Source organism: Aspergillus fischeri, genomic scaffold, assembly GCF_000149645.3.
Source record: "Aspergillus fischeri NRRL 181 1099437636266 genomic scaffold, whole genome shotgun sequence".
NCBI classification, from domain to species: domain Eukaryota; kingdom Fungi; phylum Ascomycota; class Eurotiomycetes; order Eurotiales; family Aspergillaceae; genus Aspergillus; species Aspergillus fischeri.
The window spans coordinates 3,762,984-3,780,286 of NW_001509760.1; the positions used below are offsets into that span (position 1 = coordinate 3,762,984).

The 17,303-nt window shown below is 48.8% G+C and overlaps 7 protein-coding genes across 7 annotated transcripts, besides 3 other annotated features; 3 read left to right on the plus strand and 4 right to left on the minus strand.

Moving 5' to 3' along the window:
* Window positions 1–851: 851 nt before the first annotated feature.
* On the plus strand, window positions 852–2,652 carry NFIA_059850 (putative MFS transporter; the record flags this gene model as incomplete). Its single annotated transcript, XM_001258526.1, has 6 exons — window positions 852–938; window positions 989–1,179; window positions 1,228–1,381; window positions 1,431–1,526; window positions 1,574–2,287; window positions 2,338–2,652. 6 exons carry the CDS (start codon window positions 852–854, stop codon window positions 2,650–2,652), a joined length of 1,557 nt encoding a protein of 518 aa, XP_001258527.1.
* A 156-nt stretch (window positions 2,653–2,808) lies between these two features.
* Window positions 2,809–3,795, minus strand: NFIA_059860 (uncharacterized protein; the record flags this gene model as incomplete). The annotated part of the gene is made up of 1 exon (XM_001258527.1): window positions 2,809–3,795. One exon carries the CDS (start codon window positions 3,793–3,795, stop codon window positions 2,809–2,811), a length of 987 nt encoding a protein of 328 aa, XP_001258528.1.
* A 719-nt stretch (window positions 3,796–4,514) lies between these two features.
* Window positions 4,515–5,889, plus strand: NFIA_059870 (uncharacterized protein; the record flags this gene model as incomplete). The annotated part of the gene is made up of 4 exons (XM_001258528.1): window positions 4,515–4,836; window positions 4,884–5,305; window positions 5,355–5,524; window positions 5,574–5,889. The coding sequence occupies 4 exons, from the start codon at window positions 4,515–4,517 to the stop codon at window positions 5,887–5,889; spliced, it is 1,230 nt and encodes a 409-aa protein (XP_001258529.1).
* Window positions 5,890–7,679: 1,790 nt separating this feature from the next.
* NFIA_059880 (uncharacterized protein) lies at window positions 7,680–8,483 on the minus strand (the record flags this gene model as incomplete). Its single annotated transcript, XM_001258529.1, has 2 exons — window positions 7,680–7,712; window positions 7,947–8,483. 2 exons carry the CDS (start codon window positions 8,481–8,483, stop codon window positions 7,680–7,682), a joined length of 570 nt encoding a protein of 189 aa, XP_001258530.1.
* A 177-nt stretch (window positions 8,484–8,660) lies between these two features.
* Window positions 8,661–8,705: a microsatellite.
* Window positions 8,706–9,492: 787 nt separating this feature from the next.
* Window positions 9,493–9,867: a mobile genetic element.
* Window positions 9,650–9,940: a mobile genetic element.
* Window positions 9,941–11,031: 1,091 nt separating this feature from the next.
* On the minus strand, window positions 11,032–11,946 carry NFIA_059890 (SDR family NAD(P)-dependent oxidoreductase; the record flags this gene model as incomplete). The annotated part of the gene is made up of 1 exon (XM_001258530.1): window positions 11,032–11,946. The coding sequence occupies one exon, from the start codon at window positions 11,944–11,946 to the stop codon at window positions 11,032–11,034; it is 915 nt and encodes a 304-aa protein (XP_001258531.1).
* A 1,490-nt stretch (window positions 11,947–13,436) lies between these two features.
* NFIA_059900 (putative GPI anchored protein) lies at window positions 13,437–14,131 on the plus strand (the record flags this gene model as incomplete). The annotated part of the gene is made up of 3 exons (XM_001258531.1): window positions 13,437–13,517; window positions 13,601–13,739; window positions 13,794–14,131. 3 exons carry the CDS (start codon window positions 13,437–13,439, stop codon window positions 14,129–14,131), a joined length of 558 nt encoding a protein of 185 aa, XP_001258532.1.
* Window positions 14,132–15,723: 1,592 nt separating this feature from the next.
* Window positions 15,724–17,157, minus strand: NFIA_059910 (uncharacterized protein; the record flags this gene model as incomplete). Its single annotated transcript, XM_001258532.1, has 1 exon — window positions 15,724–17,157. One exon carries the CDS (start codon window positions 17,155–17,157, stop codon window positions 15,724–15,726), a length of 1,434 nt encoding a protein of 477 aa, XP_001258533.1.
* Window positions 17,158–17,303: the final 146 nt, after the last annotated feature.

Here is a 17,303-nt window from a genome sequence, read left to right on the forward strand (position 1 = left end):
CCCCAAACCTTAAACCTCCCCCAAGGCTGTTTTCAAGGACATCGGAAATGCAGCTCGGTTGATGAACCAGTGTCATGAACGAACTAGCCAGTAGCGTAGCTGATCTTCCCAAAGTGGCACAACGGACAGTTGAACTCGTTTGGGAAGGAACCGGCCGTGCTTGCGTCTGGGTTAGGGCTCTAGGCTGCTGACTCCGGTTCGAGCTCGGTTGTCGATTTGCCAGGATGCACGAGAGCGGGCAGAATCCGTGGTCCGCCGTTTGGGGTAGATCGAAGATGTCATAGCCAATGCTGGCACTAGTCAGGCGCAGGAGGCAGTGGTCCATCGTCCTGGTGGATGAGCTGGGGAAGTGGAGTTCCCGATGGGGAAATCCGGGGTTGCTGTGGATTTGTGGAGTAGCTCCCCTGCGTTTTTTCTCTGGGCATCATTCATTCCCCGCTTTTAGCCTGTCAGTGACAGTGTGACAGTCCTGTTTGTGGATTTCAACAGTCGTAAACTTAAAAAGACTGAAACGCCACGTCGATACATAGGGTAGACCGAGGTCTCGTAAAGTATAAACATCGCCTTTCGGTAGTCTCGACTGCCGGGGGAATTCCGCACTATGGGAGACTTGTCTCTCGTCGAAGTTATAAGGAAGATCAGACCCTACAGTGCCAGACTACTGGTCTAGCACTCGACTACGCATTACTGCTAATGAAGAGTGAAATTGGCCAAGATGGAGATGAATCATGATGAGACTGTAACTAACCGCACTGGCTCGCGAATGGCAAGCAGAGCTGATATGAAGCATACAGACGATCCATCAGATCGAGCAACAGCTCAATACCAAGATCTATCCCGGAACGGAGATCATGGCTGATGTGGGCTCCGTCCACTTTGTCAAATCCTCCGACCGAGTGCTGGTGCCACAGCCCTCCCAAAGCCCTCATGATCCTTTGGTATATGGCCCATCCGCATGAATTTGTGAGACGAACGCTGACGTCCGCAGAATTGGAACCGGTTCTGGAAGATGAGTGCCATCTGCATGTCGACGGCAGTGTCGTTCAGCCAGGGCCTGGGACCATTGGCACTCGCGCCGATGTTTCCGCAACTGATGGAATCGTTCGATACCGATCTGGCGTCCGTGGTCAAATTTACCGGCATTTGCATTCTCGTTCTTGGTTTCAGTAATTTCTTCTGGTGCGTCCTCGAGACTCTCGAAAGTGACATGTGGCTGACGAGTTGAAGGGTTCCCGTCCAGGCAGCTTTCGGTCGACGGCCGGTCCTCATCTTTTCCACCCTTATCTGTCTGGTCAGTAACGTATGGCGAGCGCTCGCTACTTCCTATGGAAGTTACATGGGAGCATGCATCCTGAACGGTTTCGGAGCTGGGCCTGCCGAGGTAGGAACACTCGCAACGACACAAGGCTTCGTGTTAATCAGGATGATAGTCAGCCCAACCTGAGATCATTACCGACATCATGTTCCTTCACGAGCGAGGAGCATACAACACCCTATACTTCACCGCCTATTTTGGTTCTCTCATGGTAAGCATGATGCTCTCATGGTCTCCAACTCACTGACTTCTCAATAGGTCGGCCCAGTCATCGCCGGTCCCATGGCAGAACACGTCGGCTGGCGCAGCTTCTTCTGGCTCAACACCGGCGTCCTCGGCATCGTCCTCGTAGCCCTCGTCTTCCTGTTCCCCGAAACAAAATGGCACCGCGCCCACCCCTCCGAGGTACAGAATGGTCAGGAACAGGTGAAGACGCCCTCGTCGGCCTCTGAGCCGGAGAAGCCGGCGGAGGTCATCCTACAGCAGGAAAACGTCGCATCTGAGAGCGGAGCAGACCAAGACCCCTGGCTGGGAAAGGGCTATCCCTCCAAACAGCAGTTCATGCTCTGGCAGCCGTCAGACAACTATCTGAAGACCTTGTGGACCTGTTTCTGGATTCCGTGGAAACTGCTCGCGTTCCCCATAGTCGAACTTGCTGCGTTCACCGTCTCGTGGTCCGCCAGCTGCATGTTGACCTTGAACCTCACCCAGAGTCAGGCCTTTGCCGCTCCTCCCTACAACTTCAACAGCCAGACCATCGGGTTCTTCAACTTTGCCATTATCGTTGGGGCGGCCATAGGCTTGGCTACCAACGGGCCTTTGTCTGACTGGATTTCGATGAGGGCCACAAAGAAGAACAGAGGTATTCGGGAGCCGGAGATGAGATTGCCAGCTATGATACCCTATGTGATCATCATGATAATCGGCAATTTCGTCGTGGCATTCGGCTACGAAAACAAATGGGATTGGAAGGTCAGTTCACAGCCTTCTGTTGAAAAGCGACCCAAGCTAACTGCCTTTAGATTATTGTGATAATCGGCTACACTTGCGCTGGCATTCAGGTCTGCGCTCTTCCAGCCATTACCAGCACCTACGCGGTTGACAGCTATAAGCCCGTTGCCGGCTTAGTCTTTGTGGCGATCACAGTCAACAAGAACCTGTGGGGTTATGGATTCGCTGAATTCATCACCCCGTGGGTGATCAAAAGTGGTTTCATTAGGCCAATCATGATGAACATGTCTTTGACCACCCTCTGGTGTCTTTGCGCCATTCCGGTCTATTTCTACGGAAAGCGTTTCCGCAAGTGGACTGCCAAGTCGTCAGTTCACAGTATGTAGTCCCATTTCGCTGATGGAGGTAGCGCTGGATGCTTTCCGATTCTCAATTCAAATGAGTTCATGCAATGAATACTGTGATCCATAATCTTCAGCGCGCAGCGGTGGTAGTAGGAGTGTTCGAATTACGTGTGAATGTACCGGGGCACTGTAATTTAATCATATCATTTCGTCGTCGTCAGGGTCGTAGAGATCAAGATCCAGAGTTGCCTTGGGCTTGGGTGCAGGCGCTGGTGCGGCCGTAGTTCCGCTGCTCGCCGCGCCTGCTTGAGCTGCAGCCTTGGCGGCCTCGTTCGCATGTCTTCTCTCCTCTCCCATAGGCTGTGGTGCAGGAACCACCGGCTCTGTAGACCCCAGACCCTCGGCCTCGCGTATCAATCGTTCCACCTCTTGATCGGGATCGAACCCCGGTCGACCTTCGGCAGCGGTCAGCTGTATCTGACCCATCAGACCCATTCGAATACGGTCTTCCATCGGATATGGGATCATGTAAACCTGGCGAGTCATCTTCGCTGACTCATCGAGCCAGGATGTCGCTTCCTTCGTGACGGATGAGACCGGTTCGGCGCCTTCCTCAGCACCAGGGCCGCCATTGACACCTGTCATCGCCATGTCCTGGTCACCAGGTTGTAGACTTCTCCCCCGTGCTTTGGCGGCCTGCGTGGCATTGGCAGCTGCATCCGCGGCAGCTTGGTGGTTATACTTGCTAATCCGTCGCGCAAAGTCCAGCAGCAATTTGTAATCAATTTCCTTTGTTTTCCGCAGGCCGCCTGGCTTGGTCTGCATTTGATCGCCGCCATAATCCAGATCATCATCGTCGGAAAGGTCCTCCGCATCCGAATCGCTCGGCTCGTCGTCGCCGCAGATCCTCCGAATCTCCTTCTCGTAACCCACAACGTCTCTCACAATGCCCTTGACCTTCTCCTCCAGACTCTCAGCCTCCGCGCGAAGTTGCAGAATTCTGGCGTAGTTCTCCTGGTGCCGGCGAAGCGTCTCAATGGCAGATGTGAGCGAGTCGTCCGCGTCGAGAAGTGCAAGGGCTGCTGCAGGAGCTCCTGAGGCGGTCGGCGAGGTTGTAAGGCTCGTTATGAGGGCATTGAGTTTATCTTCCAGATTCGAAAGAGTCTTTTGAAACTCGACGTTCATTCTGAGTGTATCCTAGGTCCCTTTCTGCACGTTATGTGAGTTGCCTGGGTTTCAGTTGGTCGCACGCGTCGCGGGAGGTATCGACTACGGCAATGCGGAGTTGAGAATGCCGTAAAATATCAGGCTAGAAGAAAGGAGTAATCGGGAGATTTATCTGCATTGACTGGTTGTCATGCGACTGGAGCTTGAATGGTGACTGATCCAAAGGAACGTTGAAGCACAGCCTAAACAAGTAACGAATTAATCACGTGATACTGCAGCTCCGCATCACGTGTCTATCATCTAACCATTCTCTCCTCGAGGTGCAGTTTCTCCAAACGGGTGAATATCTGAAAATGGCTATCTGGTAATGAGGGGACATGTCTTTCACAACTTGAATGCACATACTATCAGTCAATAGCCAGTGTTGGCCTATATTGATATCGGGGTCACATTGCGGAGACGCGGCGAAGCCGCAAAATAAATGCGGACGAAATCCGACTGAACGAGTCAGGCCATGTTTGTCCTCTAATATTCAACAGACAATCCTCCCAGACATTACTCGCTGATTTGTAACAATCATTTAAGATTCCGACTTATGTGTTGTTGGATAATCGCAGGAAGAGGGTCCATCACTCCCCAGAACACCTATAACTTATGCGCATTTCGACACAAGATACTGGATGAATTATTACATGTATATTGAGAGCATCTAGCCGCCAAATCACTACTTGCACGAAATGACTTCCAGCTCTACTTCGCTTCCCTCTGCTTCCCTGGACCCCCGCGTTGTTTTACAACCCCCGCTTTCCCGCTGTGGCCATGGCCCGGGACTGATACTTATCCGGCCGAGTCGTTTCGCAGAATGTCAGGAGAAGAACAAAAGTTTAGATCCAGAGCCATTGCAGAAATGGGCTGAGGAGAGCTACGCAATAGTCCAGATTAGTCTTGATGCGGAATCAAGTGGCGACAAGGATCGTGTACTTGACGCTGTCAAGACAGCGATCGAGGGCCTGGATTCACTCCCGGAGTGTGATAAGAAGGATCAATTTGGTTTGCTAGGTATGCACAGTATGTCTTAAGAGCCGTTTGGATACTAATGGGCTTAGTCTACGGTTCCGAAGCTGATTATGCGCCGGAATTTGCGAGGATTCTGGATGCAATCGTAGCTGCTCGTATAGCAGCGTTGGTATATTTCGGTCGTTGGGAGACGCTCGCTCAGATTCCGGCCTTGGTACATATACCTGGAGCTAGCAATGAAAGCCAAGAAACGGAAAGCCGAACTGTGTACACCTATCCTGACGTCTCGTCCGCCGGCTTCATTGTCCCCGGTCATGCGGATTTCAAGTACTCGACGGCAGGAGTAGCCCATACCCGGTCATTGAGCTTCTTGAAGAAACACTTAGACGGGCCTTACTTTAATCTCGAGAAAATCTGGGAGGAGCATACCTATTACGAATTTGGAGACAGATCGGTAGAGAAGACCATGGCGACAATGGTCCAGGAGCCATATGTGAATCATGTTCCGACTGTGAGAGGGCCCCATTCCTGCCGCTCTTGAAGAAACTGACGCTGGAAAGATGACCGGTGGAATTGGCCGTGTGCAACTGAGCAATTTCTACCTGAATCATTTCATCTTCAATAATCCCGATGACACAGCCCTGGAGCTTATCAGTCGCACGGTTGGTATCGATCGCGTAGTAGACGAGTTTATCTTCTCTCTCACGCATAACAAGGAGATTGACTGGCTGTGAGTTTCATTTGCATCTACTCTATGAGCGAAACCTAACGTCTTATAGTATCCCCGGCATCCCACCCACTGGAAAGCCTCTCCGCATACCATTCACATCAGTGGTGAATATCCGCGGGGATCGTCTATACCACGAGCACATAGCATGGGATCAGGCGACGGTTCTCGTGCAGCTGGGCCTAATGCCAGAATACCTCCCGTACCCTTATGCTTTGCCCGACGGCAGGCTCCCAGGCCCGGGGAAGAGATTCGAGTACCGAGTCCCTGCGGCCGGGGTGGAAACCGCGGAGAAGTTGGAGAACGAACACAAGATCCCCTCGAATCAGATGTTTGAGTATAAGATCCGAGAGGTTGATGATAATTAACACTATATGCGAGAGTATATTGAATTCAATTTTGTCGAGGTTAGCAAATGCGGCGTAAATTAGACAACTGCAGCGCGAGTGGCATGCCATATAGTTCGCTTCTTTTAATGGTGATCTCTAAGGCAGTAGGCAGCAATGACACTGCAAATGAATCAGAGTCAGGATTTGGTTAGATATGCAAACTCGGATTATTTGGTCATCTGCATTCACGCTGGGACATAACCTTGGTTGCGTATGGTTTGCTCAGCTCTATACCGAAGTCGCTCAAGAGAAAGCCTCCAGACGTCCCTGGGTTTTCTGCGGGTGGGGATCGCATTGCCACACAGCTTATCCCTTCTGATAGTGATTTCCTGTGGAGGAGTTCCCAGAGAGGGACGCGGGAAAATGTTCTGGAGAGGAGCTGTTAATTTGAGCATCTAAAGAAATGCTGCTTCTGGGGGAAATGCTTACAAAGCTCTCAGGTCCTTGCTGGTTTTTACGCCATATCTCGAGTCTACCTTCTACTCGCGATTGACTCATTATGGACCATTTTACAATGAAAACGATGTTAACGTGCGCGGCCCCTCCAATCAGCCAAACATTTTTCTGCATAAGGAGATATGGATATAACTGGGAAAACTCAATACAAACACAATCGTGGGCAGGAGAAAGCCACTCGGCTTCAAGTGGAGATTTGACTCCGTAAATGACATCTGATATGGGGCTGCAAATGTATTGAAGCCTACTCTGTACAGGACTCGATTAGATGTGCAAGAAGTAAAAAGGAGGTAACATACGAGTGTTTGAAGCCATGCTGATATCCTCATTTTCAGCGCAAGTCAAGTACCCTGACACCCCTGCCTGGATGAACTTATCGATAATCCAGGCTTGATGACAGCTGGGAGTAGCTGTGGGCATGTCGACTGTGAAGATCGGGTGACTGAATGGTAATTGATGAGGACTGACCTTGCCTCGATCTCCCCATCCGAGTCGAGACTGAATGCAGCACGACTCCCAATGCTGGGTCCTATGCCCTCATATTTCAGAAATACTGGTTCCCTTGCAGAGAATGTCATTCTTGACTCGGAAGATGAAACTTCGACGTCTGAAACGTGACTCTGCTGGCGCTTGTCCCAGGAATGGGAGTGATCAGGGGAAGGAGTTGACATTGTCGTAGATTGCAGAAGAGAAGTGAGCATTAGTAGCAGGGGCAATAATGAGTGTTAGCAAAAGGCAAGCAGTGAATGAGTGTCTAGTGATACTAGTAACTAGTTTAACAGTAGTGAATGAAAAAAGAAGATGTAATGATTGCAACTAGAATCAACCTGTGAAATTGACGCTGAAAATCATGGTAATAACCATCCCCACTGTAGCCACAAACACTGGCAACAAATTCAAACTCAAGATCATTTCTACAAGTTGGAAAGTCTGGCCATTCCTTCATCAATAGTATTTTACAATCACCATCATCTGCTCTCTCATCATTTTCCTTAGCGGCGTCGAAGATGCGCCAAAGCAGTGCCGAACAGCCCATCTGCGTCCCAGTGTCCCTACTAGTTGATGATTCAGTATCTCTACAGAGGAGAAATCGAATCATTGTCTAGTCAAGATATCGAGTCATCATATAGTAGGGATATCGAATCGTCAACTAATAGATGGTGGTTAAAATGTTGTTGATTAATTAACGCGTATTATCCGTGCAATTATATAGTTTTAGATAACTATAGTTCCTTGACCTATTATGCTATTTTACAAAAAAAGTGATAATGTTCTAGATTTATGATACATTATATACTAAAATATATCATAATTTAAATAGCCTTATACCATTTATTTTTGAATAACTGTTGAAAGGGTCTAGTAACATGGGATTTCATTATCTGACCATCGTCTGACAGTTATTCCAACCCACCAACCTCTCGCAAGGTAGCAGCAGGTGGCCACTCGCTCAAAACGGTAAGATTTCTCTCCCTGCAATAGTTCGCGCCAGTCTGATCAAGGATTCTGCTAGGGTCGAGACAGAACTTCTTGGAGAATCTCAGGTATAACCGTATATAGCTCTATAGCTTGTTGCATACCTTGGCGTACTTCTTGAAGTACCTAGGTATAACTTCTACCCACAAGTCATGTTTCCGAAGGTAATCATATGCCTTCTGGCACATTGGTTCTGTTAGCAGGGGTCCTAACTCCCCCACTCTAGACATGAGAACTGTTGTAAGGCTGCCCTTGAGGCATTGACCGAATGCTTCGAGTTTCTCTGGACTCTGGCAAAGGTGCGAACTGCCCAGTTTTTTGACACAGTCTTGCTTGGTTGCCTGCACAACAGCTTGTACCAGGTTCTCAATTGTCTTCCTCTGCTGCGGTACTCCTAATTTTTTCGTGGTCTCTGCAACGAGAGGTTTGATGACATTTTGGCGTGCCCATCTATCAATATGGGTTATATCCGGCTGACATCCTTCCTGGCAGACCTCCTTATAGAACAGCTTGTAGACTTCGGCAGGTCTGTCGCCAAGCGCGTCTGAAATTTTCATACAGGTTGGACCGATAAATGCATGGCTGAGACTTCCAAACAGAGCCACATAGATCAGTGTGAGAAGTGAGATTTGGAAGCGCATCTTGACGAAGGAGTTTAGAATTGGAACACGGTGGGTTTGAAGATTTAGAATGAGACTGGGCGAGCTGTGGTTATTTAAGACAATCCTCGATGGCAAAGCAGGAGAAAGCAAATGGAAGAAAAGCAAGGCAGAGTATTAGTTAGGATGTTATCAGCTGGCCCTATTGAGTCAGGGCTAATCTTAAAAAAATAGTTGCAGATCTTAAGAAAATAGTTGCAGATCTGATTGTTGGTAATGGTCTCTAATAATATTAATTGGGGACTTCCTTACAGCTGAATACACATTCAAAGACAAGCCTAAGGGACAGAGTACTGTCGATATTCAAGCAACATCTAGGACAAGGAAAAGCCAAATCTAACTAATTTGGCTAGTGAGCGACAGGTTATTGTCATACCAGCAGCCAATGGGGTTGCGTCTGAAGGTTGGAGGGTGATCTACATCTATGATTTTGGGTTAAGACTAGCTCTTCACATAGGAATGACCAAAAGCCCAACACTAACAAGATTACAGAGTAGATATTTGTCACATAATCTGGTGCAAGGACCAAGCCATCTCATCATAAATTTGATGGCTGGAGATTGTGTGGCTGAACAGAGTCAGATACTCATACCTCAAAAAATCAATACAATGAGATTATTGAATTATATGACCGCTTGCCCGATTTGGAAGTGATTTGATTCCACCGAGCCGTCCCTTGGCGATAATATTCGGCGGTATTCGCCCAATATTCGGCATATATTCGTTCATTAATAAGCCGAACCCCTGCCTCTAGTGGGAGGCATAAATAGTAGCTAGATAGTCATTCGTTTAGAAGAATCAGACCTTCATTGGTTTTCAATTGGCCATATAAATTACTAGTAGTTGGCGAATTGAACTAGTACTATTGATTTCAACAGAGATCTACCTACTATGCCCAGGAAGAGGCCCGTAGTCCTTGTTCAAGATGCTACTGTCAAAACCTCGAATAAGGCCAGCATCAATCTAGTACAAGTTCTCCAGCTGTGAATATTAGACTTGCCTGCCGGAAATGGCCTCTAGCACTGTCTGCTTTTGGCCCAACCCTGTTAATACACCATTCGAGAAAGGAGCCAAATTCCTGGTCAGGGTTGTCTGTGTAGTAGTTCCAATTACATATTGGATTCAGGTACGGCGAGTACAGAGGCAGATAAACTAACCCCCACATTGACGCACATCTCTGTAACCCGCTCAGACTAGTGGGACAATGTATTATCCATACCTAGAACAGACTTCAGCTCCAACCATCTTCCGCAATGTCAAAGAAGATGGTCAATGAAGTTCTTAAAAACGGACGCATCTGTTAGCCAAGAAAGATGTGAGAGAGCATAATACCATCCTGAGCATATGCAGGCAGCATGTGATACTTGTCTTAGTGCTACAGCAAGTGGTGGCCAGCCTGTTTATCAAAACCTAATCTGCTCATCACATCCAGATCTATCTGATGCCTCGGCGTCTCAGATGATCCAAATGAAATATCGCTCGCAAGAGACGGATCCCCACTGATCTTGGTAGACGCGTTCTTCAGTGCACATGAAACTTTTAGAATCCGAATTCTGATAGAAAGGGATGTTTCATGGAGATAGATAGAGAAATTCCCGTCATACAGTCTCCCTAACCAATGGAATTAGAGATCATCCATCAAACTTTCCAGATTCCTTCGCGAAAATGGTCATGCAAATAGCCCTCTATTTCGACGTCTGACGAGTAATGTTCATGAGCGCATCTCAATCACTTGCCCCAGGTATCTAATGCTCTACTTGAGGGACAATTCAAGGGCCGCAAAAAGTTCGACGGTTAGCCCATCGGCCTCACAAGAGCCCGTCTACTACCCTTAGCATGTCTATGAATTGCCTTTGACAGCTTGCGTAAATCTGCATCTTATGGATCACCTGGCTGCCTGCTCCGACAACTGGTTCATCAAAGATCTCGCACATCAGATAACCGAAAAGGAAAGATTGTAGTGTAGCTTTCCAGGGCAATTTGCCAAACGTCTAGGACGGGGCGGCCATAAGGTCAGCAGTTGACCAATGTTGAAGAAAAGACACTGCTGGAGAATAACGAGCAGCCTTAAAAAACAAAAAAAGGGGACTACGACGCCTTTTCAACTCCTTAAAAGAGCAGGCTGACGTCGCGGAGAGATGTGTTTCAGCCCAGGCATTGCGCCCTCCTTTCATCACCTTAGTCATTTGGAACACCTTCGATTCACTGTATTTTCCCGGCTTAACGATGATTATCAATGATGAGTAATGATTAGCGATATCATCGGAGTGGAGATTCCACTTTTATCAAACATTCCGGGGTATCCGCTTTCTTCCTACTAAGAGTAATGATATGTCCCACGTCTTAGGACAAAGCAGCGTCTATCATTGATTGTTCCGGGTACTCTAGACGATGAAAAGCATATAATTCAAGAAAAAGAATCTTTGTCATACATCTTCCGAATCTGCACTGTGAATAAGTGCGGAGATTTGTGGCGACTTTGATGGGCCCGCCTGAGCACCAAAGGTACAGAAACCGTGGAGCAATAGACTCAGAACATCATCCTCATCTTAAGCTTATCGTTCTCAATGATCTCATCTTTCTTTTTCATGAGCTCCTCCATATCCCATTGACAGCTTACGTACCTTCCCGCGAGCCACTCCCTGCGTTCAGCCGCCAACCATGCAATTGTATCCCCAGCTACGTCCGGCCGATCAGGCAATGCATTTCGTACAGTCTCAGGCGCATTCTCTGTAATCTTTGTTTTGATCGCACCAGGATTCACACAAAAAGCCACAAGTCCCTCACCACCGTATTCCAACTGGATCGACTCGGTCCACCTTAATATTGCAAGCTTCGAACAGCGATAACCCCCGTTCCTGGGACGAGCGGTTAATGCACCCGAAGAGGACACATTAATCATTATGCATAGCCCGTTGCTCTTGGTACGGGTAGAGAGCTGCATAGGAAGGAAAGTACGAGCCATATTAAACAGGCCGCGGACATTGACCTCCCAAGTCCGCCAGTACATATCCGGGTCTGAATCAAGCAGTGGCTTGTCCGGCTCCATATAGGCCGCGTTGTTGATGACAATATCTAGCCGTCCATCGAATTCCCGGAACACAGTCTCGTGCATCCCGCGTACACTGTCCAGATTTGCAATGTCGACCGCACAGCGTAGGACGATGGGCTCTGGGCGTCCGGCCTGCACTGCGGCCAACTTTAGCTTCGTGGCCACTTCGTTGGACACGCCGTGTAGGTCGGCTACTGCTATTGCAGATGCTCCGGCACGCGCGAAGGCCAGGGCTGTGGCATGTCCGATTCCGTCCTCCCATGCTGCGCCGGTGATCAGGACGTTTCTGCCGTGTAGGTCTAGTTGTATGGGCGAGATATAATCGTATGTCGTCGAGTGATGTGTGGCTGTAAAGAAGGCGCCTGAGAGGTCTCTTCCGGCCGACACTGTCATCTTGGATATTGTGTAGCACACGGAGACTAGATAGCCGGAGTGAGGGTTTCAAGACAGCGAAGGAATTCCTACCTTGAAATGACTCGAAGGAGTGGCATAGTGTCGACCATCAAACCACTCAGCTAAAAAGGTGTCTAGACTTCTATTTCCAGTGTAGTAGGAAAGATAGTGCATATTCTGTTAACACATAGATATGATAAAAGACTCTCGACTCCACCTTTCATATCTCTGGGCAAGTTTGCACCTGCAGATCATTTTGATTTCTCATCATCTCCGTCTTGGCTACTTCTAAACTCTCCGCGGTGATGACTGAGGGAGTAGATCGGGGTTCTACTATATATAAGTCCGCGAATGTTTACTCCTGCCGTAACTCATCGCGGATGGCTAATAACAAATAGAGGAAGCTCACTCTGTATAAAAGCCAGGCATCGCATTGATGGGATATATATTGTGTAACTGCAACATCTCTAGCTTACATTTCAAACACTCACATTCTCGCAATCCTCAAATTTCCTCAATTTTTACCAATCCCTCGAGCTGATACCGCCATGTCGTTCCCCAGCTGCCTCCTCACCCGCTCAACATGGCGGCTGGTCGGGCTTGGCCTCACCACGACTGTGTTCTCTCTGGGAGCCTTGGCCATCATCGCACCCTCTACGGCTGCCGATACTCTTGGGGTCGTCCCGACCACGGTAGAAGGCCACAGCATAGCCGAAAAAGCAATGGTGTTCCTTGGCATACGGGACTTGGCTGTTGCGACGGCGTTGTTTTGGTTCTACCGTGAAGGCAAGGAGAAGGAGATGGGAGTGCTACTGACGGCCTGGACTGGGGTCTGTCTAGTGGATACATGGGTTACGACCCAGGGCCCGAGAGGATGGGATAAGGGGGTTTGGGGACTAATTGGAGGGGCCATGGTTGTTGCATTTGGCGGGTTGGGGCTTTTGCAGTCATGATGGAGTTGACGGGGTTCACATGCTGGTGGACCACAATGAGGGTAGCAGGTACTGCCCAATGATAGTTAACTGGGCATGGAATCAGGGTGTTATGACTGCGGCCAGCCCCCCGTACCACTGTTTTCTCCACAATTCTGTCCGACAGTACTGCGGGGGGTACAAACAGTCCAGCAACAGAACCAAAGGATCACACTAAACCGGTTATCTTTGTCTGGGGTTTGGGACTCCGCCTCGCTCAACCCGATTTGATTTGTTCATTCCATTACAGGACCAACCGTATCATAGTAACAGGATTACTGTGCATATAAATCCAGCAGACCAAGTCTGAAAATAACTCTATGACCAATAACGTGACCTGAATGATGTGCTCGTAGCCGGTATACTCCGCTAGCTAGATACGAGGCCTGGAGTGCCGGATCATTTAAGACTAGTCGGGTGCATACATTCGAGATTTATTGTGCTTTGTTGCGTCGAGAGCCCCTTCACGCCAGACAACCTCCAGGCTATCCATCCCTTCGTTTCCGCATCATAGCCAAAATGCGTCTCGCTGCTGCTGCTGTTGTGCTCGGCGCCGGTGCCATCACCAGTGCCCAACTATCCAACATCCCACAATGCTCTGTAAGACTTGTCCGCTCAATGCCCCGGCTCCATATCTCGTTTCAAAACTAACCGCTGCTCTCCTCTCCTTCTTCCTCTTGAAGCTTAACTGTCTCACTTCGGCCCTTGGTGCGGACGGCTGCTCTGAGCTGACGGATTTCGCATGCCATTGCCAAAAGACGGGCCTTGTGGAACAGGTTGTGCCCTGCGTCAAACAAGCTTGTGATGTCGCGGACCAACAAGGTATGAGAAGTCACATTCCCCTCCGTATGATCCTCTCTAACCCATGCCCCTTAGCCGTTTCCAAAGTCGTCGTATCTTTGTGCTCTGGCGTTGGCCACCCGGTGTCTATCCCACCAGTGGACTCATCAACTCCCACATCGACTGCTGCAGCAAGAGTTCCGACCACATCAAGCAGCTCCAATTCTACCACGGTCAGTGGTTTGGGCGGAAGCTCTCGGACTTCGTTTGCGGCCTCCATGACTTCGACTATGGGTTCCACGACTTCGTCCACCGTCAGCACTGCTTCGCCTTCGAGCACCTCCCTATCCAACGGGGCCTCTGGTATTGGATCCGGAGTTGCTGAGGTGGCTGGTACTGCCATCCTGCTAGCCAGCGTCATGTTTCTGGTCTAAAGAATGGCGTGGAGAAGCTCGGAGGTTCTTTCCACTGTTGGCTGATATACTGAATTTGACGCTGGTAGCTTCTTGCTTCAAGCTACAATCATTAATAATATCTACTATTCTAGAATACCATATACAGTTATGACACTGTGGAAAACCTGACTGCAGGTGCATTTCTTCACTAATTGTCTGTCTCAATTAACCCTAGGGCCTAGAGCCTTCTCAAATTCGATTGTTATGATCCATGGAAAGAATAACAACGAACGGAGTCCTCAAAAGAGGAACGCCTTGACATGAAAGAAAGGCATTCTCATGGTCAAAATATTGGGCTGACTTGCTCACATGTGAATACACGAAGTCTCATTGAAATGGCGTCATGGCGGTTCGAAGCAAGGTACTCTCCGGCAACCCTGCCTATAATATGCACACCTCTAAAAACCGGGTATGCGGAAAACAGAATTCCCATCGAGAGGCATCGTATTTGTAACATTGGATGCACCGGCAAACTAACCAAAAATAGAAAAAGAACCTTAAACACATCCTTGGTTCTAGGCTTTTAGATTATTCTTCATGGCCATGTGTGAGGAAATTTTACATGGGATTGACTTCGTTCCGACTCTGTAAGGTACGAAACCCAAGACAGCAAGAACAACGGTGCCCAAACTAAGGGGGGAAATACTAGAGCGAAGAGACTTTGTCTAAATCCTCAGGTCTGGCAGTCAGTTCTCCTCGGACCTCGTCACTGCGCCCCTAGCTGGAGTCTCATTTCCCCAGTTGGAACTAATTTGCGCGAAAGTCCGCCCAATGCCTGATCTGACGATAGCAGATACGAGACCGCACACGATCCTCATCCCCACCTTCGTAGTGATGCATGATATTGCCCGCATTGAACAATTTCTGTCATGATTACCTCGTAAAAACCGGAGGCCAGGTGCGACTAAAGCAGCCATCGACCGGATATCTAATATCTAACCGAATCGAGATTGATAGCTAAGGGACATTCCCAGGTAGGAGTGAGGTTGAAAGTCTCCATTGACCAATTGAAGCATACGCCCAACGCGGGGAATTAGGGTTCTTAGCTTGAGGACTGGCCCCACCACGCAGTGACCCAGTCACTAAACATCTTGACTTTCGGGCACATGCTCGAAAGTTAATGGGGTATCTCCAGACTCACCTCGGTCGATCAATGTCTGGACAAAATGGTGGCAAAAACATGTGAAAGGACGCATAACGCTTGATAGCAAGGCCAACACCAACACTTTTCATGTCAAAAGGACTGATCCTGTGGGAGAGCACGCTACACAGCGCCGCGTAAGCCACCCCGCCCACTGACCAGGTTCTACGCCAACAAATAGATAGGAAGATAGGATGACAGGATGAGAAATGGAGACTGACAAGGGTTTTGGACCGCCACTGACTCTCAAAGGGATCCTTTTGTTCTTCTGTAATTTCCGTGTATCGATAGTGGACTGTTCGGTGCTGGATTAAATTCCCAATATTCAAGCATATCTACGTATTATACATCGTAACAAGATCGCATTCACCCTCAAGGTAATTGAAAAACGAGACATGCAAGCCACCAGAACTCCTAGTAAAGAATTAAATCAAGATCCTGCACACATACCCAGCTCTGCTAGGAGGTCTCTCGCGGTAACGTCGATACCGCCAGCGGCCGAGTCCTCCCTGCCAAATGCCAGGAACAGTGTGTCATCAATGTACCCATGATACTTCTGGCCGTGGCTTTTCCAGCTGATGCTGGTCATGTAGAGCATCTCGGAGTCTTCTGAGAACAATGGTGAAGAAGATACATCTGACTTTTTCGCAGCAGTATTGCGACCAAAAATCCAAATTGGTTTTGATGAGACCGCATAAATCTCATACGGCATAGAACGCCGAGTAAGCACGACATATGGCTCATACACGGGGTGCAGAACATGTAAGATCTTTCGTTGGACGATGAAAAGCACAAAGGTATTGGTCGTATCAGGTTGGCACGATTGGTCAGATCGTGCACATAGAGTGATAGCTAGCGAGTTTGTCGCTTGATGAATGCTCTCCGTTGGGCCCGTACTCTGAGGCAAGAATCTCTTGAGACACGCTTGGTCAGAAGTCGCCGTCGCCAGAGCCAAGTTGGGCCCAACGGAGCCATCGAGCTCGAGTTTCGCAAATACTCGCACCGGTGCAATATCATGGTGTATGAACATTTGTCCAGAGTCGTCCCAGAAAAGGAACCAATTCTTCTCAACAGCATTCCATGGCATTGGACGTTGGAGCTCGCGATACTGGCGGAACTCGTGCTCATGTATCGTGTCGATGCCCCAGTCCACCAAGATTCGAAAATCGGAGATCCATTGTCCAAAGCACGTAAAGAAAGAATTGGAGCCATAAATGGTGTACGGAATCTCGGGACCGTAGAATACCCTCGCATCATGCGGCCCAACGCTGAGACTAAAGTACGAAAGGTCGCCGACGCACTTGCTGGAGTCGCCAAACGTCGCTGGTATGGGCAATTGCAGTGGTGGTTCCAGACAGCGCAGAACTCGCTTATCTTCTGAGAACGCCGCATTGCAGACGACTTCAGCAAACCAGACTGATGCCATTCGAGCCGAAGGAGGTTTATGAAGTTGCGCAGTGATGATCCAGGTGTCAAGCAACTCAGGATGGGGTATGATACTGGGATTCATCACGGATCTACTCCCAAAATCGATCTTGAAGTACTTTCGATCGGCACTCGATACTGAGTATAATATATGGTGCATTCGAGACATTTCTTTTTCGGATTCAGGACGTCTTCCGTCCTCTGCGGATTGTCCATCCTGGCAGTGAGACCAGGCTTCGCTGCCGGGGACGCCTGAGCAACCTGTCTTGGATTCACCGGCATTAATGTGTGATTGCCCATATGGACCAACCGTGGAGTGATACGAGGACAAAAAACTCGTTTGCAAGTCGAGATGGTTGGATTGAAGTTTAGCGACGAGGATCACTGCGGACAATAGCCCTGCAGTAAGCATCAGGCGTGTGGCTGGTTTTTTGGCCATGTTCAGTCTGGCGTGTGTAGAGTAGAGCATTGGAATGTAACAGTAAGAGGTAATGAGCCATAATAGAAAACGGGCTGCTAAGGTTGGTTACTGATACATTGACTAAAAAGGCCCCGACGGACGCGGGTAGTGGCTGAATTGAGGGG